The 21,842-nt window shown below is 46.3% G+C and overlaps 1 protein-coding gene across 1 annotated transcript in view; it reads left to right on the top strand.

Moving 5' to 3' along the window:
- The window catches only part of LOC126164648 (solute carrier family 35 member G1-like), a 266,941-nt gene that overhangs the window by 78,228 nt on the left and 166,871 nt on the right, over nucleotides 1-21,842 (top strand). The window contains exon 2 of the mRNA XM_049920258.1: nucleotides 5,094-5,176. Coding sequence (XP_049776215.1) covers nucleotides 5,094-5,176 — 83 coding nt within the window. The remainder of the gene's footprint in view (nucleotides 1-5,093; nucleotides 5,177-21,842) is intronic.

The raw sequence follows: 21,842 nt of genomic DNA, 5'->3' as shown, positions 1-21,842 counted from the left end.
TACGAGCTGCGGCGCGCTCTTCAAAACAGCAAATTTTACCACGGCTCAGTGCGTTCGTGCTGTCGTCGTGTCAGACCTATGTGAGCGTACTCCTCACGACTGTCATACTGTGTGAGATCTTTGCCTAGTCGTATGACTGGACAGACACCAGCCGTTGAGTGCAGCAGGCGCAAGACCTACAGTGATGCTCATGCAAATCCAAGTGTAGCGGTTTGCTGTTAAAGTTCTCGTAGCGTACATTAAAGGAGAGCTAAGCAACATACATATTGCGAAATGGCCACGACAGGCGGTGGAGTTAGGGCGCGTGCGCCGGCTTTCCAACTTCTCGCACACAGTTTTGGAATGGAACGTCAAAAGACGGTGAGAAGGCTGGGGAGGGAGGGTGTCTACGGAAAGTTCTTTCCACCGCATATCGAAAGACGGCAGTGCTTGGTACAACTGTAGAGTAAACTTGAACTCTGTCCGCAGGACCGAAGGGACGTTTCGCTGCCGCGTCATCCGCGACAAATGAGTACTGGATACGGTACGGAGGGGTGGGGAATCGGCACACCGCTCTCCCTGCCGTTGTCGGCATTGTTGTCCTCTCAGCAGCCACTTCTCGATCAGGTAGCTCCTAAATTGGCATCAGCAGGCTCTGTGCACCTCCTAGCAGTCCTTCCAAAAGGAAAATGTCCCTGTCAGTACCAGGACTCGAACCCGGGTCATCTGCATGGGAGTCAGCCGCACTCAAATCACTGCGACGCAGCAGGTCTGTCTGTCCAGGTCTTCTGCATCCGTGACGCTGTACATACCTCACTTCGAGAACGAGATAACACATATCTTAGAACTACGTAGAAGATCCACGACTTCATCATAGCCTGCCGGGTGGCCGAGCGGTTCTAGGCACTACAGTCTGGAACCGCGCGACCGCTACGGTCGCAGGTTCGAATCCTACCTCGGGCATGGATGTGTGTGATGTCCTTAGGTTAGTTAGGTTTAAGTAGTCCTAGGTTCTAGGGGACTGATGACCTGAGAAGTTAAGTCCCATAGTGCTCAGAGCCATTTGAACCATTTTTGAACTTCATCATAAGGCTTCATTTGCTGGGGATTTGCCGTTTACCGCCTACAGGCGACGAATCACCGTACACACCAACAACAGCACAGTCTTTCTCAAGATGCTTCTCTAGCTGCCTCTGCGACTACAGCTACCTCTCATTCTTTGCGTTGAGTCCATACTAATATTACGAGTGCAAAAATAACTGTGTTACATTTTCACAACTAAATCGGTGAACCAATTCACGATGAGATAGGGTATGCAGATAGCCTGAAATGTGAGGTAGAACGTACGCTACCGTAATTTAGAAAGTGTACAGTAAAAGATAGTTATTGATTTGAAAAATATTAGCGAATTAGTGGAAATATTTAATCTTTGAAAAGCTATTTACTCTTTGACTGCCGCGCGGGACAGCCGAGCGGTCTTTGGCACATTGTCACGGTTCGCACGACTTCCCCAGTCGGAGGTTCGAGTCCTCCCTCGGGCATGGGTGTATTTGTTGTCGTTAGCGTAAGTTAATTTACGTTTCGTAGTGTATAAGGCTAGGGACCGATGACCTCAGCAGTTTGGTCGCAGAGGAACTTACCACAAAACTCTTTGACTTTTCAACTTTATCATATTTGTGGAAATGCTTGTATTGGTCGGTATGTTCTACATAATACGATTCAACCTAATGATTACAATACTTATACAATCCTCAACGTCGTTAATTAGTGCTTCCGTACTAATCTTTTGAAATGAGAAAGTAATCCTGTTTGTTACGTTCTCACGATTAAACCGATAGACCGATTTTGATGAAATTTGGTGTTGAGATACCTTGAGCCCGAAGGAGAATGTACGCTACTTTGGAAAGTGAAAAAGAAAGTCGGCCTCCAAGGAGCGTGTAATAGGTAATGAAATATCATTTTTTTCCCCCACCAGTGAAAATAAACTGAGGCAAAACTTATTAAATTTGTGGTAAAATATACATGTTGTGTAATTTACAGCGAGTTCAGTATCAGGATTCCTACATGAATTGGATTAAAAGTAACAGAAACGCTATTATAGTTTATACCAGACTTCACTGACAGACGTTCACCTAGGATACACCCTCAATATTGTCTCGCAACATCTCGATCACCTTCCCCCACACAGATGGAAGATGTCATACACCATCAGTGCATCCATCTCTGTCGGTCTCTCGAAAGAACTGCCCTATGGTGTTGTAGCGCACGCCACGAAGAGTTTCCTTCGTTTTGGCGAATAGGTCGTAACCGCACGGGCCCATATCAGACGATTACGGCATTTCCCACCCCACGAAAGCTGCAGCTCCTGCACAGGTTTCGCCATGTGCCATCGTGCATTGTTACGAAGGATGATTGGATGCAGTCATCGCCGATCCACATACAGCAGATATGCGAAGACTTCAACGTGTTCTCTATGGGTGGTCGTCCGAACAGACCAAACTTGAATGACGTCCCTGCCATCCCGAAACAGTTCCACCCGTCTTTCCACTGTATGGTATGGCAATGCTGCACCAACACATGCATCATGCAGTCCCTGATAATATTATCGCACGCTCCCACTGTATGCCATTTCAGTCTTAATCAATCCATGTTTTTCGCGTTTCTTAAACACGGTGTTACGGTGCCAGAACTGGCCTTTGGCAGTTCCAGGCAGTGCACACTACAATTGACTCAAACACAGCCGCCGTTGCTCACTCCACTGTTTCAACTGTGCTTTTGCTGTCAGTTACAGACAGCGCGCGTGTCTCTGGATGCACACCCTTCGTGCTTCGAGTCACAGAGCCACAATCTACATACATCTACATACATACTCCGCAATCCACCATACGGGGCGTGGCGGAGGGTACCTCGTACCCCAACTAGCATCTTCTCTCCCTGTTCCACTCCCAAACAGAACGAGGGAAAAATGACTGCCTATATACCGCTGTACGAGCCCTAATCTTTCTTATCTTATCTTTGTGGTCTTTCCGCGAAATGTAAGTTGGCGGCAGTAAAATTGCACTGCAGTCAGCCTCAAATGCTGGTTCTCTAAATTTCCTCAGTAGCGATTCACAAAAAGAACGTGTCCTTTCCTCCAGAGACTCTCACCCGAGTTCCTGAAGCATTTCCGTAACACTCCCGTGATGTTCAAACCTACCAGTAACAAATCTAGCAGCCCGCCTCTGAATTGCTTCTATGTCCTCCCTCAATCCGACCTGATAGGGATCCCAAACGCTCGAGCAGTACTCAAGAATAGGTCATATTAGTGTTTTATAAGCGGTCTCCTTTACAGATGAACCACATCTTCCCAAAATTCTACCAATGAACCGAACCTTGTGCTTGGACCTCTTCCTCCCGAACGCGTCGTCGGGAGGAGGTAATTTTAACTAGACTCCGGATAGGGCACTGTCTTTTTAGCCATCGACATCTTTTAAGCGGCGATCCTCCCCCACTCTGTCCCCACTGCTCTCACATGTGGACGGTAAGACACCTTTTAATTGAGTGCCTCTATTTTAATCCGTTACGCGCCCGTCTACAGCTGTCGCCTGATATATCGTCAATTTTAGCAGATGACACGCGCTCGGCCGATCGCGTTCTAGAGTTCATTCGTGCCAGTGAAATGACGTCAGTCATTTGAATTTTTTTTGGGACAACCAACCCCCTTCTGTAGTGGATTTTTAAGCCTTCCTTCTGCTTTTAGTTTCTCCAATTTTATGACTTTCGTTCCCATTGCTGGTGGTTTCCGTTTTCGGTTTTTTACTGCTTCCTAAGTCACAGACCGGGCGCTAATGACCATAGCAGTTTTGCGCCCTAAAACCAAAACAAAAAAAAAAATACTCTTGACCCTCACTAAAATCAAATGGAAATATTAGTATTCGCATTGGCGCTATCATTGAGCCGGCCAAAGTGACCGAGCGGCTCTAGGCGCTACAGTCTGGAACAGAGCGACCGCTACGGTCGCAGGTTCGAATCCTGCCTCGGGCATGGCTATGTGTGATGTCCTTAGGTTAGTTAGGTTTAAGTAGTTCTAAGTTCTGGGGGACTGATGACCTCAGATGTTAAGTCCCACAACTGCCATTACATGCTTGTCCCACTTGATGTCGTTCTGTAGTGTTACTTCCAAATATTTAATCGACGTTACTGTGTCAAGCGCTACACTACTAATGGAGTATTCAAACATTACAGGATTCATCTGCATTAATTTACATTTATGTATATTTAGAGTTGGCTGCCATTCTTTACGCCAATCACAAACCCTGTCCAAGTCATCTTGTATCCTCCTACAGTCACTCAACGACGACTCCTTCCCGTACACCACAGCATCATCAGCAAACAGCCGCACATTGCTATCCAAAAGATCATTTATGTAGATAGAAAACAACAGCGGACCTACCACAGTTCCCTGGGGCACTCCAAATGATACCCTCACCTCCGATGAACACTACCATCGAGGACAACGTACTGGGTTCTATTACTTAAGAATTCTTCGAGCCACTCAAATATTTGGGAACCAATCCCATATGCTCTGGCCAGCATATTCTCCAGATCTCTCACGTCTGGTCAATGGTGGGCGAGCAACTGGCTCGTCACAATACGCCAGTCACTACTCTTGATGAACTGTGGTATCGTGTTGAAGCTGCATGGGCAGCTGTACCTGTAGATGCCATCCAAGCTCTGTTTGACTCAATGCCCAGGCGCTACAAGGGCGTTATTACGGCCATAGGTGCTTGTTCTGGGAACTGATTTGTCAGGAGCTATGCACGCAAACTGCGTGAAAATGTAATCACATGTCAGTTCAGGTATAGTACAACTGTCCCATGGATACCCGTTTATCATGTGCATTTCTTCTTGGTGTAGCAGTTTTAATGGCCAGTAGTGTACATAAGCAAACGAGAAACATGATTTTGACGACACAAAACACGCGAATGCCCGTAACGCAGCTGTCGTTTGCAGCAGACAGCGATGCAGTTTTCGCCCGTGGTTCGACCTGCGCATCGCTATCGTTGGTGAACCGCGCTTCACAGAGGCTGCCAGGGAGCGGAGGGTGCTGAGTGTGTTGTTCCTGTGTGTTTCAGGGCGGCGAGGGCGGCGGCGGCCGCGGCTGCCGCCGAGCAGGGAGAGGCCAGCCCGCCGCTGCTGCAGTCCACCTCCTGCAGAGGTCAGTACAGCGCAGCAGAGTACAGCAGCGTACAGCAGGCTGAGGTGACGGGTGTAGTGTCAGGTACACAAGGTGCAGGCTGAGAGTGCATTGGCGGAGCTGTCGCTCGCACGCAGGTGATTCGTGTGAGCAGGCTTCAGACGCTATTACGGCTGCACGTGGGCAGTTAACACTTTTTGGACGCTGTTTGGCAGTTGTAGCTAGGAGCATGGGACATTCCATTTTGGAAGTCGTTAGGGAAGTCAGTATTCCGAGATCCACAGTGTCAACACTGTGTGCTGAGAATGTTCAAATGTTCAAATGGGTGTGAAGTCTTATGGGGCTTAACTGCTAAGGTCATCAGTCCTTAAGCTTACACACTATTTAACCTAAATTATGCTAAGGACAAACACACACACACACCCATGCCCGAGGGAGGACTCCAACTTCCGCCGGGACCAGCCACATAGACCATGACAGCAGCGCCCTAGACCGCTCGGCTAATCCCGCGCGGCTGTGCCGAGAATACCAAATTCCAGGCGTTAATTCTCACCACGGACAACACAGTTGCCGACGGCCTCTACTTAACGACAGAGAGCAGCGGCGTTTGCCTAGAAGTGTCGGTGCTAACAGACAAGCAACACGGCGTGAAGTAACCTCAGATATCACTGTGGGAAGTACGGCGGACGTTAGGACGGTGTGGCAAAATTTGGCGTTAATGGGCTGTTGCAGCCGACGACCGCTGCAAGTGCCTCTGCTAACGGCACGACATCGCCTACAGCGCCTTTCGTGGGCTCGTGACTGTAGCGGTAGGACCCTGAACGACTGGAAAACTCTGGCCTGGTCATATGAGCCCCGGCTGCAGTTGGTAAGAGCTGACGGTAGGTTTCGAGTGCGGGGCAGACCCCACGAAGCCCTGCACCCGTGTTGTCGACAAGACACTGTGCGAGCCAGCGGTGGATCCACAATGGTGAAGACTGTTTTTATATGGAATGGTCTGAGTCCTCTGTTCCAACAGGCTGGAGATGTGTCCGACTACTTGGAGACCATTTGCAGCCATTGAGGGACTTGATGTTCCCAAACAGTGATGTGCCATGTCACCGGGCCACAATCCTTCACGACTGGTTTGAGAAACATTCTGGTCAATTCCAGTGAATGATTTGGCAGCCAAGATCGCCCGACGTCAAACATTTGTGGTACATAATCAAATGTTCGATCCGTGTACAAACTCCTACACCGACAACACTTCAGCAGTTATGGACGGTTGTAGAGGCAGCATGGCCCAGTATTTCTGCAGACGACTTCAACGACTTATTGAGTCAGTACCACATGGATTTGCTCCACTAAGCCGGCGGAAAGAGGTCCCACACGATTTTAGGAGGTATTCCACGACTTCTGTCACCTCAGTCTGGTGTAGAGCGCAGCACGCCAACGTACAGCACACACAGAGTATGGCCGGCGGCCATCTTGCGCTTGTCGCTTACGTGTTGATCGCCACAATAAATTTAACCTTTTTTTTATTAAAGTACTGAGATCAAGTACTTCACCAATTGCTAACGCGCAGAAAAAGCTTCAGACTGAAAGCTTTTGACTTTTTGCAACAAAAGATGGAAGCGTAACGTGTCCAAAAAAATCTATATATGTATATATAATAAATAAGTCAGAAAATACATTTTTTAATTTCTCGCTCTTTTATAGCTGTTCCTATACTTCAGTAACCGATACCATGCGGAAATACAAGGTACAATATTAGCTATACGTCAAACGTAAAGAAAATTAAATGCAAAATAATGAATAATTTAATTGCATCTGCGAAATCTATAGCCGTCGCAGTCAGTGAGTGTTAGCATGAGGAAAATTTGACCTATTAAGAAAATGTAATTTGCACGTGTTGTTCGAGCGACCTAATGTCATAATTTATAATATTAGAAGCCAATGTCGCTTGATGTGAAATGGTTTATTTAGTGACCAGTTTCGTAACTAGTTGTCACTCTCAGATTCTCAGGTCTCCCAGAAATGTAAATACCCATCACTCTAGTTGACATGGTGCAAACATGCTTCAGTTATAACAATACAGCCCCACACTGGTTTGGCAAATATATAAAACTTGCTAAATAAAATATTCATAGCAATACCAATAAGGAGTACAGGAACAAAAACAGATACATCAGTCGTCCCGAATTTTCGACGACGCTTCATCTTTACTGACGCAAATGTTTTGCACCTGTATTCCTTATTGGTGCTATGAATACTTTATATAGCAAATTTACATAATTAATTTTAAATTAACAACAGATTTACCTAGGTTTCAGTTGGGATAAGCTAACCTTCTTCAGAATAAAAGAAACTACGATTTGTCCATAATGGACACTGTCAAAAACTAAAAAATATAATGTAGTAACACATCGTCATATTGCAATAACTTGTCTGGGAAACATCCTCGGCCCCACTTCGCGACCGCAGTACGGCAGCAACGGATGTCGAACTGGAACTGGCTACAGCCTCGATACTGTGTCATAAATACTTGTTAACACTGGTACCAACATGTACTCCTAAACTTATTTTTTTTTAATAACCAGGTGCGGCTAACGAAATTGACGTATACGTTACCCTGTAACAAACAAAGATATAACGACTGCTTAACATTTGTAACAATTTGTTGGACGTCAAAAGTGAAGGGAGCAACGCGTTTACTATTTTAAGCCAACCTAGCACATTCGGGCTAACCATCGAACTTGACCGCATGAGGATAACTACGGGTTTGAAAAACCAGAAAATGCCAGGTGTTCAGCAAACGGGAGTGCTGAAAACGTTGGCAAGGGTATAATGATTACTCCCTAAAATTATGGCGGATGGATTTACGGATGAAAACTTCAAAAACGTTTTTGTTTCGCAGCTGCAGCTGGTCGTTAAGAAGGTTATTTTTGTCATATAGTAAGTGTTTAAAAATTTGCATTACTTCCAAAATATCCAACCTCGCACCCTTCACTTCGCAATCCAAGAGCTGAGTATTATCCGGAGGGTTGGGTGCGTGAGCCGTTTCATATAAGCGCACACTCCGCTTCAGAGTGAAAATCTCATTCAGGGCGAGAAATGTTGAAAATATTAAATTTTTTACATATTTGACAAACCAGTTCGGAGCTGTATTATTGTAATCGGAGCATGTTCTCAGTACGTCGACGATACTGATGTGTAATTTTATTTCTGGGAGATACGAGGATCTGATGATGACAGCTAGCTACTGTCCAAACTGGGTACGAAATAAACCATGTCGCATCAAGCAACCTTCGCTTCTAATCTTGTAAGTTATGACATTACATTGCTCCATCAACACGTGTAAGTTATATCTTCTGAGTAGGTCTAAATTCAATTTCCGTCATCCTAGCACTCATTGACAGCGACAGCGATAGATTTCGCAGTTGCTGTTAAAACGTTCATTATTTGGCATTTAATTTTCTTTACGTTTCACGTGTAACTAACATTGTATCTAGTACTTGTGCATGGGATTGGTTAGTACAGTGTAGAGACACCTATAAAAGAGGGAGAAATTAAAAAAAATATCGGCAGCGCTATTTGAGTTACATTTGCACGTCTTGCATGCTTTTCCTGTCTCGTTTCAATTCTTTGTTTGGTGTAGTAATATGGTTCAAATGGCTCTGAGCACTATGGGACTTAACATCTTAGGTCATCAGTCCCCTAGAACTTAGAACTACTTAAACCTAACTAACCTAAGGACATCACTCACATCCATGCCTGAGGCAGGATTCGAACCTGCGACCGTAGCAGTCGCGCGGTTCCGGACTGAGCACCTAGAACCGCGAGACCACCGCGGCCGGCTGGTGTAGTAATACATTAAACGCAAGTAAACAAATAAAGAAAGGAATTTCACATTGAGTACAAATCCAAACGAGAATTGGTCTTTTGGCTTTTTTATACGCCACATCTTTTAGTGTGCTTCACACAACTGTCCGCGAACGGAAACATCGATCCCTCATAACCTTACTCTCAGAACATTATGAAGCAATTTCGCTCACAAATTTGTTCAAGTTGAATCAATGCTTTCCTACGTTGTATACTCGTCAGTGAATCCTAAATCTTACATCTTTCGTTGATACTTGAAAACTGTACTTCGTGTACACAGTAGAATTCCTCCGGCAGTCTACCAATTAGCTCTGCTGATTTACAGCAACTACTTGAGAAGGAAACCTACAAATTTCCCGTCCCTCGTGGGCTTGAAAGGCACAGCCGAAAGCACAGCACAGTCGCATTAATCAACGAAAATACAAAATACTTCCTGTGCTATACAAGCAACATGAAAGCGCAATACAGCGAAAACTTTCGCGTGACTCGATTTCAGCCTATCACGAACTGCAGGTGGTGGCAAGCGGCGTCCAAAATGGCGGCCATTCTTCCCCAATATAGAGGCGTAGTAACACGGAATACCGTATCATAGTACAGTAAATCCGTTCATTCTCAATATATAATACAGCGTGAGTTACAAAACAAGATAAAATAATCCAGTACTGAATGCTGCTATAGACAAGAAATGAAGAAGTATTTGCGTCCTTCCTAGAGTTATCTTTCACAAAATAAGTAAAAATATTGAGCATTTAACGAAGACTGCACGATCCAGACACATATCATATGACACATAGAACTCCTGATTTGTACTAGCTGGCGGTGGGAAGGGACGGGAAAAAGGTTCACTTCACCGTAGGATAAGAGCTGTCTACAGTGGTAAAGCAGGGACGCATGTGCAGGCTCCGTGCGGGCCGAGGTTCGGTCTGTGCCGACTTTGCCCGGTTCTCCTCGCAAGTAGCTGGTACAGCGTGACGTTTCATGTGGTACAGCGGGGCATCATTTTCCGGTCGGCACAACTCTCTTCAGTTCCGCAGAACAGTGATGTCAGCGCTTTTTACCACTCGCTATTCGTAAAAATTTTCCCATTCAGTTGTGGCAGGCTGTTACGGCAACCGTTTCAAAAGTATTTCAGAACAAAAACAGTCTCGGTTGCGAAATTATTGAGTGCCAATGATGCGTTTCGCCTTTTTACGGCATCATCAGATTGTGACGTGACCCATCAGTCATGAAACCACGTATACTGTAAAATGGACACCAAGGTCATCGGATACATGATACATTCGATACGATACGACGATACTGCAGTGACTGTGTTATTCTGCTCACGATGCGAAGTTCCTCTGGACATGCAGGCATGTGCGGAGGAACCCGGCGCTGCGGCGACTACAGCCGTTATGAAATACGTGAAATGCATTCGCAATTGCGAATAAGGACAACCATCAGGTGTAGAATGGAATTACGACAGTGAGTATTTGTGCTGGATCGGAAATCGAACCCGGATTTCCAACTTATCGCGAGCGGTCTGTGTACGACTCAGGGCTATACCTATACTTCCATACGTCATCAGCCATGCGTCTGTTATCTGTACTCGTACGTGCTTTATGTATATTCCCCTGCATGCATGCATGTCCAAAAGAACTTTGCGTCGTGATCTACGAGAAAACAGGCACCGGAGCAATGCGACGAGCGAGGCCCCGAGCTGACGTCAGGAAGGTCCCCCGCAAACTGGCGCCCGTCTTGCCAGGTAGACCGGCCGCTCCGCCGGTGACCGAGCCCCGCGTGTTTTCCTCCTCCGTCCCGGCGAGCACGCCGTGCCGCCCCGTAGCGAGTCCGGCTTCCGACTCTCCGACCGCCAAAAACAGCCGCCAGATCACAACAGCGGCAAAGATCGTAGTGCAGCCGGGTAATCGATAGTCACGTTCCAAAGAGCTGGTGTGCCAGCAAAGGCGCACCACGGCTCAATCAGAGTAACACAAGCAGTGCAATATCGTATTTACAGGGTGTTTCAAAAATGACCGGTATATTTGAAACGGAAATAAAAACTAAACGAGCAGCGATAGAAATACAGCGTTTGTTGCAATATGCATGGGACAACAGTACATTTTCAGGCAGACAAACTTTCGAAATTACAGTAGTTACAATTTTCAACAACAGATGGCGCTGCGGTCTGGGAAACTCTATAGTACGATATTTTCCACATATCCACCATGCGTAGCAATAATATGGCGTAGTCTCTGAATGAAATAACCCGAAACCTTTGACAACGTGTCTGGCGGAATGGCTTCACATGCAGATGAGATGTACTGCTTCAGCTGTTCAATTGTTTCTGGATTCTGACGGTACACCTGGTCTTTCAAGTGTCCCCACAGAAAGAAGTCACAGGGGTTCATGTCTGGCGAATAGGGAGGCCAATCCACGCCGCCTCCTGTATGTTTCGGATAGCCCAAAGCAATCACACGATCATCGAAATATTCATTCAGGAAATTAAAGACGTCGGCCGTGCGATGTGGCCGGGCTCCATCTTGCATAAACCACGAGGTGTTTGCAGTGTCGTCTAAGGCAGTTTGTACCGCCACAAATTCACGAAGAATGTCCAGATAGCGTGATGCAGTAATCGTTTCGGATCTGAAAAATGGGCCAATGATTCCTTTGGAAGAAATGGCGGCCCAGACCGGTACTTTTTGAGGATGCAGGGACGATGGGACTGCAACATGGGGCTTTTCGGTTCCCCATAAGCGCCACTTCTGTTTATTGACGAAGCCGTCCAGGTAAAAATAAGCTTCGTCAGTAAACCAAATGCTGCCCATATGCATATCGCCGTCATCAATACTGTGCACTATATCGTTAGCGAATGTCTCTCGTGCAGCAATGGTAGCGGCGCTGAGGGGTTGCCGCGTTTGAATTTTGTACGGATAGAGGTGTAAACTCTGGCGCATGAGACGATACGTGGACGTTGGCGTCATTTGGACCGCAGCTGCAACACGGCGAACGGAAACCCGAGGCCGCTGTCGGATCACCTGCTGCACTAGCTGCGCGTTGCCCTCTGTGGTTGCCGTACGCGGTCGCCCTACCTTTCCAGCGCGTTCGTCCGTCACGTTCCCAGTCCGTTGAAATTTTTCAAACAGATCCTTTATTGTATCGCTTTTCGGTCCTTTGGTTACATTAAACCGTCATGGAAAACTTCGTCTTGTTGCAACAACACTGTGTTCTAGGCGGTGGAATTCCAACACCAGAAAAATCCTCTGTTCTAAGGAATAAACCATGTTGTCTACAGCACACTTGCACGTTGTGAACAGCACACGCTTACAGCAGAAAGACGACGTACAGAATGGCGCACCCACAGACTGCGTTGTCTTCTATACCTTTCACATCACTTGCAGCGCCATCTGTTGTTGAAAATTGTAACTACTGTAATTTCGAAAGTTTGTCCGCCTGAAAATGTACTGTTGTCCCAAGCATATTGCAACAAACGGTGTATTTCTATCGCTGCTCGTTTAGTTTTTATTGCCGTTTCAAATATACCGGTCATTTTTGAAACACCCTGTATCTGCCGATACCGGGGAAGCGAGTTGCAGGTACAACGTCTGACCCGCATGGAGGTGTGCGTAGTGGATGTGCGAGTGCAGGCCGTAGACGCGTGGCTTTAATGACATATGGAAGTTTGGGCCTGGCCGTGTGTCGTCCACGGATAGCCAAATGCTAAGGAGACCGCTAGCGAAAAGCGGGAAATCCACGTTCGGGTCTCGGTCCGGCACAAATTTTCACTGTCGTCGTTCCATTTTACAGCTGATGGTTGTCCTTATTCAAAATTGCACAGACATTTAATGTATTGCATAATCTATTCGTCACGAAACTTCTAAACCATGAAGTGCGCCTTGAGCACACCAGCAGGCTCCCCCGTGGCAGCACGAGGCAGCGCCACGCCCACAAAACCGCGGTACAGGCCGCTTGCGGCACTGTCTGTCTGCCCACTCGTGTAATACAGGGTGCCTAGGAAGCTGTGTTCTCGGATAGCTAGACAACACACAAGCAAATCATGTTCATGGAGTTTATTACAGTAATAGAACTGACAACACTTCACTTGCGTATGTACAGTGTGGTATCGCAAGCAACTGGAGAGACGCAAATAATCAGTGCCCTTCAAAATATGATATTGCGATGCAAGTAACAGATAAGGATCACAACTCACGGGTCTTCTAGCCGGCTGTATTAGTGCGTCTTCTAGTGCGGCCGAGGCTTGGCGGCGCGCGGCTTTTATTCTCGTCGTGCACAGGCAAAGCCTTCTATATACAAGGCCTACGCACAGCGGCCATATTGGCACGTGACGTCACAAACTGTTGGCCATCTTATCTTTAGTTTTTTTTTTTTTTTAAATCTCAATTTGTTCGTTATAGTTCGTTGCAATTGTTCGTGGCGGACGTCACCTGACGCCCGTTCAAGTTCGTTATTGATCCATTCACTCAGTTTTTTTTATTACAGAGGGCAGCTAACCCTCTGACCGAACACGCCGAGCTACCGTGCCGGCTTTAGTCGGCAGTCCTGTTGACGTGTATGTTGTGTTGAAAGTGTGTGCCACGTGAAACTGATATAGACTTCATACAGTATTCGCCTACAGTTCTTCGAAATATGGGATACAAGAGTTGCGTTCCCTTTTTCCAGGGAAATTATAAATCCCAAAAAGGCATGAAAGTGCACATGTTTCGATTTCCCAAATGTGTGAAGTTGAGAAATCGCTAGATTGCAGCTATTCCCAGACAGGAATTTGTGTCTACGCATCATTCAAGGGTAAGTAAATGACAAAAAATTTGTAGCGTGTTATTTCTTTCCATTGCACCACGTTTGCCAATTGGTTTTAAAAGCAGTTATGTATCATGTACCAGTATAATTTGTTTCTTAATTCTGGACCATTGCTACGAGGTTAATACGAAGCAACTATTGTCACACACAATAGTTATATTAATGTTCTCGCTTCCCGCGCCCGGGTTCCCGGGTTCGATTCTCGGCGGGGTCAGGGATTTTCTCTGACTCGTGATGACTGGGTGTTGTGTGATGTCCTTAGGTTAGTTAAGTTTAAGTAGTTCTAAGTTCTAGGGAACTGACGACCATAGATGTTCAGACCCATACTGCTCAGAGACAATAGTTATATTAAGTAGTGTGGCTCGAAAATGTTTAGTATTCCGTATCATGCCTACCACATTATTGAGTTTCCAGTACTTTTATTTGGAAGAGCTACAGAATGATTTTGTTCAGTTTCACATATACAGCTATTCGTAAATAATTTCAATTCCAGCAAACTACCTTAGAAAATTGTTTTAATGAACTCAGTGTTCGACAGAGTAAGCAGTATATAAAACAGGATTTCGATGTAAGTGCACTGTGATTAAATTAACAGCACTCTGTGACACGAATTTCAGTCGAGGATACAGGAGAAACAATCTTTTAATGTTTAAGGTTCTAATGTTCTGGCGAAACAGGGAAATAAAATATTTCTTCGGGTTTTTTGATTTATTAAACGTTATGTCACGAGGTGCTCCATTTAGTAGAATGACCTGAGTTTCGTGTGAGGTCAGCAAATTTTGAAGTGGAGAGGAAAATTTACGAAAATAACCGGGGAAACAAATTCTTAAATTCTGTAGGAGCTCCTGCTGCTTTATTTAAAACCGAAAACGTCTGCTTGTTGTTGCATATTGCCGATTTGTTACTGCAAGAAAATGTAGCTCCTGAGGTAAAAGACAGAATTTAAAATTACAGTTTGTATTCAAGCCTAGAAACGTGTATTTAAAGCAAATCGTCAAAATAATTTTACATCTTGAAACAACATAGGGCAGTTTTGTTTAGGTACTTTACGCAATGATATAAATTTTCATTACAAGGCCATGTAGAAGAGAAAGCACAGGAATCCCTATGCGGTCTCACCTCTAAAACTCGTCAAGTTTGTATAGCTGCAGAGTGCTTAACAGGAAAGTTCCGATACAGACCCGGCCATCAGTATGTGACGTCACAAGTGTGCGCGCAGGCCTGTAGTCTAGGTGGTGTTGGTAGAGGCCGCTCCCGTCGCGGTGACGTCATACTCAGCGTATTATTTATTGGCTGACGTCGTCTCACAGCCCCCTCTGCTGTATCGTTCCTGATCTTCGTGCCGGCGCTTGCCGTTCCGCCGGAACAGTCTGTATGGGTGCGCACACAAACGTTACTATGACAATTGTCATAGCAACACAGGCAGTGCCGTATGCAACTTGCATGGCGGTTTTGTAAGCGTGGCCGATTCTCGCACTGCCACAGTGGAGCCGGCAGCTGTGCTCAAGGCCCACGGCATGATTTAGATGTTTCATGACAGATGGATTATGTATCCGATTATCTTGGTGTCTATTTTACAGTATACCTGGTTTTATGACCGATGGGTCACGTATCCAAGTATTTTACATTATATGTGGTTTTACGAGTGATGGGGCACATATCCAGCTACTTTTACACAGTCTGATGATGCCCCAAATGGGCGAAACGCGTCGTTGACATTAAATAATTTCGCAACCGAGACTAATTTTGTTGTAACGGCGACGGGAACGGTATCGGGGTTGAAGTGACGGAAAACGCGGCGGGACCCACGGAGCGGCCCGCGAACAACAACACAACGGGAGAGGACGGACACGACCAACGAAGGGCAGAACGAACAACAAGATCGAAACAACGGAGTCACAAGAAAACCTAACAACCACGTCCACTCGTACACAGAACAAGAAAGTAAATAAGCTGTCTAAGGCGAGGCGATGTATCCAGAGATGTACCCAAGATTAGACTGGATAGATGAGCTTTTTTTTCCTTTATTGATTTTCAATTCCCCCTGGCAGCAGCTTAGTACGCTGCTCTACAGCCTACAGACTTTTATTTTAAAAAACGGAAGAAGAAAAGAAACAAGAAAAACAGGCGATAAAACGGTGACGTCAAGTGTGAAACGGCGGAAAAATGCGGAAAGTTAAAACAGAATGCAAAACGGGCTAGATGAGCGAGAGGCAGGCGCTTAAGTACGCTATCGGGGACGCCGCCATTGGCCGCTGGAACCACGTGTTCCACTGTGGCGCCCTCACACTAAAAGCGGGCAGAGACCTCCAGGGGTCTTCGACGTCCATGATTCGCTATATGTTCGTGGAATAAAAAACGTTCCCATGTCCAATGCCTGTTTGTACAAAAATAGGCAGTTTAGCGATCTACCGTCACAAGCGTGGGAATGACAGAAGGATGACAATTCTCAGTAATTGTTAAGCCATCGCATAATCGACAGGTACTGCAAATTTGCTACGAAACTACATTACACTATTACGCAGAAACAAATAATTTAAATATTTAGTTGTCACTGACAGAGGGAAAAAAATGCAATGATCGAAAGGTGTCCTTCGTTGTTCCGTACACGAAGAAGCACTTTGTGCCAAAATTGGCAGGCATGGGACCCTTGAAGAAACTAACGAAACGAACAGTAAAATTTCTGAAGTTTCAAGCATTATTTCATTGTCACCTCCAACAGTTTTCGTTGTAAATGAACTAAGATAATGGAGACTTTATATACACTCCTGGAAATGGAAAAAGAACACATTGACACCGGTGTGTCAGACCCACCATACTTGCTCCGGACACTGCGAGAGGGCTGTACAAGCAATGATCACACGCACGGCACAGCGGACACACCAGGAACCGCGGTGTTGGCCGTCGAATGGCGCTAGCTGCGCAGCATTTGTGCACCGCCGCCGTCAGTGTCAGCCAGTTTGCCGTGGCATACGGAGCTCCATCGCAGTCTTTAACACTGGTAGCATGCCGCGACAGCGTGGACGTGAACCGTATGTGCAGTTGACCGACTTTGAGCGAGGGCGTATAGTGGGCATGCGGGAGGCCGGGTGGACGTACCGCCGAATTGCTCAACACGTGGGGCGTGAGGTCTCCACAGTACATCGATGTTGTCGCCAGTGGTCGGCGGAAGGTGCACGTGCCCGTCGACCTGGGACCGGACCGCAGCGACGCACGGATGCACGCCAAGACCGTAGGATCCTACGCAGTGCCGTAGGGGACCGCACCGCCACTTCCCAGCAAATAAGGGACACTGTTGCTCCTGGGGTATCGGCGAGGACCATTCGCAACCGTCTCCATGAAGCTGGGCTACGGTCCCGCACACCGTTAGGCCGTCTTCCGCTCACGCCCCAACATCGTGCAGCCCGCCTCCAGTTGTGTCGCGACAGGCGTGAATGGAGGGACGAATGGAGACGTGTCGTCTTCAGCGATGAGAGTCGCTTCTGCCTTGGTGCCAATGATGGTCGTATGCGTGTTTGGCGCCGTGCAGGTGAGCACCACAATCAGGACTGCATACGACCGAGGCACACAGGGCCAACACCCGGCATCATGGTGTGGGGAGCGATCTCCTACACTGGCCGTACACCACCGGTGATCGTCGAGGGGACACTGAATAGTGCACGGTACATCCAAACCGTCATCGAACCCATCGTTCTACCATTCCTAGACCGGCAAGGGAACTTGCTGTTCCAACAGGACAATGCACGTCCGCATGTATCCCGTGCCACCCAATGTGCTCTAGAAGGTGTAAGTTAACTACCCTGGCCAGCAAGATCTCCGGATCTGTCCCCCATTGAGCATGTTTGGGACTGCATGAAGCGTCGTCTGCACGTCCAGCACGAACGCTGGTCCAACTGAGGCGCCAGGTGGAAATGGCATGGCAAGCCGTTCCACAGGACTACATCCAGCATCTCTACGATCGTCTCCATGGGAGAATAGCAGCCTGCATTGCTGCGAAAGGTGGATATACACTGTACTAGTGCCGACATTGTGCATGCTCTGTTGCCTGTGTCTATGTGCCTGTGGTTCTGTCAGTGTGATCATGTGATGTATCTGACCCCAGGAATGTGTCAATAAAGTTTCCCCTTCCTGGGACAATGAATTCACGGTGTTCTTATTTCAATTTCCAGGAGTGTAGGACTGTAAAGTACAACGAGCAAAGGGACATTCATGGAAGGACTTTTCGATTTAAAACCCGCTATTGTCGAATTTATGAGGGAAAAGATATGTTCTTTTGACAGGCCCAGAAAGCACTCATCACCTTTCCGGATGATGACTGTCGTTTTTCAGTGTCAATCCATACGCTTCCACTGCTTCCTTTGCACCTTTGTCTGGGGGGTCATAGTCACACACTCAACACTCGCCAGTAGTGATTAGCTGGATAAAAAAGTCATCTGGACTGGTGTGACACAGCTACCAAATTTCCGCTGCAGGCTCCGTTCCTTGGACTGTTTCGAACGTGTGTGAGCAGTCGCGGAGGCCAGCGGATGCTGACCTCTGTCACGTTCAAAAACTCACGCAACATTTTGGAAACTAAGTGATTTTCGCTTTTCACACCAACACTTCGGTTGTGATGTGCCGGTTCTGTAACACCAGACTCCCAATTTCCATTCAGATTCCCGGTTCTTCACAGAGAGATGATCTGCCATTTCGTTCTTGCTCATTTGGATTTCCCTTACCACACTGTGTTCCTCTACACCAGCAACACCAGTTTGCCGAAGGTCGCTGGAGTAGCCACGAGTTCCTACTCACTGGAAAAAAGTCCAGCTGATTTCCATTTTCAAGAAACTTCGTTAAATAGACGCATAAAATTATAAACCTGTATCACTGACATCGATAGATTTTAGGAACACGTTTTATGGTTGCATATTGCGTCATTTCTGGAGACTGCAAATCTCCTCTTCAGGAATCAGTACTGATTCCAAAAACAACGTTTGTGTGAAGTCCTGCTCACTCTGTTCGTCCACGAGACCAGAAAGAAGTAAATACAGGCGTGTAGGCTTATGCCGTGATTCTCGACTTCCGGAAGGTGTTCGATACATTTCCGCACTACCGCCTAATGAACAAAATACGAGCACACAGAATAACACTCCAGGTACGTGAACGTACAAAAGAGCTTCTAGCCAACAGAACACAGCATGTCATTCTTAACGTAGAGAAATCTTCTAATGTAAAAGTAAACTCGGACGTACCTCAAGCAACTGTTGGAGGATCATTACTTTTTGACAATACGAGTGTATGTCACGAGCAGTTAAATAAAAAGGAGACAGATGAAAAAAAAAACAACAAGTAAACTGTTTTCTTTGAAAAGTAATCGCCATCACTGTTAATACATTTAGCCCGCTGTGAGACAAGATGGTCAATGATTTCATATAAAAACTTTTGCGGTTGTCTACGAAACCATGATTGTACTAAGGCGTGTACCTCTTCAACCAGTGTCAATCGACGACAGCAAATTTGTTACTTCAGGCCTCCAAATATGTTGAAATCGCATGGGGAGAGATCGCGACTGTGTCGAAGATGTGTAAGGGATTCCCAGCTAAACTACTGCACAGTATCGGAAACAGGAGAATGATGCCATCGGTCAACATTCCTGGGGGTTTGTACTTCGTGTCGTGCTTCAATTTTTGCAAAGTGTCAACTCAACGCGTGCGTTAACTGTGCTGCCGCGCCCCGAAAAGTCAATGAGCAGCAAGTAAACTGGTCACCATAACATCGCCAGAGCTGGTGCGCCTGTTGTTTCGACTACCCTACAGAAGTTCCGCTGGGAAGCCCCTACGCATTCCCATACAGTCCCCTCATGCGATTTCATCATTTTCTGAGCCCTGCAGGAAGATATTCGTGGCCGCCGATTTGCTTCAGAAGAAGAGATGCACGCCTTGCTATAATCGTGGTTCTATAGGCAACTACAAACGTTTACCCTTGAACACATAGACCATTTTCTTTCACAGTGGGGTAAATGTATTAACCGTTATGATGAAGACTTTTGAAATAGTGAACAGTTTGTTAGACTTATTTTTCCAACTCTCTCGTTTTCCCTTGACTACCTCTTACTTACAGGGTTATTCAGCTACTACTAGCCGGCCGCTGTGGCCGAGCGGTTCTAGGTGCTTCAGTCCGGAACCGAGCGGCCGCTACGGCCGCAGGTTTGAATCCTTCCTCGGGTATGGATGTGTGTGTTGTCCTTAGGTTAGTTAGGTATAAGTAGTTCTGAGTTCTTGTGGACTGATGACCTCAGATGTTAAGTCCCATAGTGCTAAGAGCCATTTGAACCATTTGAACCAAGCTGCTACTACCGCTCCGTTTTACGCAACCCGCACGGCGTCTGTATTAGCAACGGTATACAGATAAGCGACATCTACGTAATCGTTATTAAGTTTCTTCTCAAAACTTTGTACGACTTTTATCAAATGGAATCATTATGTAAAAAATACATGTCAGGATTGGGCGTAAGTTACACAGTATTTATGGACCAAGATAAACCTCTCTTCAGTCTTTCTTTGGGTAATTAGCAGTGCAGTCACACAGGTTTTGGATGTCTTTGTAAGTTTATACCGTTTATAGTACTTAATCTTTCTTTCAGAAACATTGCCTTAAAATTGTGTTTCAGTATTCGGAGGAACGAAAGTAATAGGCGATATAAAAATGGGAAGCATGGAAGTTGTGGTGTCACCGCCAGACACCACACTTGCTAGGTGGTAGCCTTTAAATCGGCCGCGGTCCGTTAGTATACGTCGGACCCGCGTGTCGCCACTATCAGTGATTGCAGACCGAGCGCCGCCACACGGCGGGTCTAGAGAGACGTACTGGCACTCGCCCCAGTTGTACAGCCGACTTTGCTAGCGATGGTTTACTGACAAGATACGCTCTCATTTGCCGAGACGATAGTTAGCATAGCCTTCAGCTACGTCATTTGCTACGACCTACCAAGGCGCCAGTACCATTTACTATTGATATTGTAATCGTGTAACGTCAAGAGCGACGCTTATCATTAATGGATTAAAGTTAAGTATTCCACCAGCTACGTCCGTTTTTCTAAAGTCTAAATTCCTTGACCTGTTCCAGACCTCACGCCAGCCTGCGTGAGCTAAAACGCGTGCCTTTCGGCTTCCTCTAATAACAAGGTGTTGGCTCTCCTGCCAATCCACAACAGAAATAACAACTGTCCGGTATATAACCCAATGAAACGATTAATATAGGATTCGCTTACAGTAGTTTCATAAAAAAAAGCTTGTAATACAGGTCTAAGATGTATTTGCTTACTGAAGCAGTTAGTCTGTAACATTTTGACAATGTGCTTAACATCTCTACAACGAAATAGCCTACAACGTTGTTGTGTCGCTTGGGGTTGCATAAAACGACATCGGTAGAACTAGCTGAATCATTCTGTAAAGTAGTCGTTTCATTGTGTTATATACCGGACAGTTGTTGGAGGAGGACATTAGTGTTTAACGTCCCATCGACAACGAGGTCATTTGAGACAGAGCACGAGGTCAGATTAGGAAAGGATAGGGACGGAAATGGGCTGTGCCCTTTCCTTTCAAAGAAATCATCCCGAGCCGGCCGGGTTGGCCAATAGGTTCTAGGTGCTACAGTCTGGAACCGCGCGACCGCTACGGTCGCAGGTTCGAATCCTGCCTCGGGCATGGATGTTTGTGATGTCCTTAGGTTAGTTAGGTTTAAGTAGTTCTGAGTTCTAGGGGGCTGATGACCTCACCAGTTAAGTCCCATAGTGCTCAGAGCCATTTGAACCATTTGAACCAAATCATCCCGATATTTGGCCGAAGCGATTTAGGCAAATCACAGAAAACCTAAGTCAGGACGGCCAGATGCAGGTTTGAACAGTCGTCCTCCCGAATGCGTGGAACGTTGCTACTTCCACATTTCTCATTTTGATGCCTCCTGGTAATTTCGTTGTTTCCGATAGTGAAACACACTCTATAAAGCAACGTTTCTGAAGCATTGGCGAAAGATTAAGTTCTACATTCGG

Source organism: Schistocerca cancellata, chromosome 1 (genome assembly GCF_023864275.1).
Source record: "Schistocerca cancellata isolate TAMUIC-IGC-003103 chromosome 1, iqSchCanc2.1, whole genome shotgun sequence".
NCBI classification, from domain to species: domain Eukaryota; kingdom Metazoa; phylum Arthropoda; class Insecta; order Orthoptera; family Acrididae; genus Schistocerca; species Schistocerca cancellata.
The sequence above is the reverse complement of the archived record's forward strand: the minus strand, read 5'-3'. Positions and strand labels throughout refer to the sequence as shown.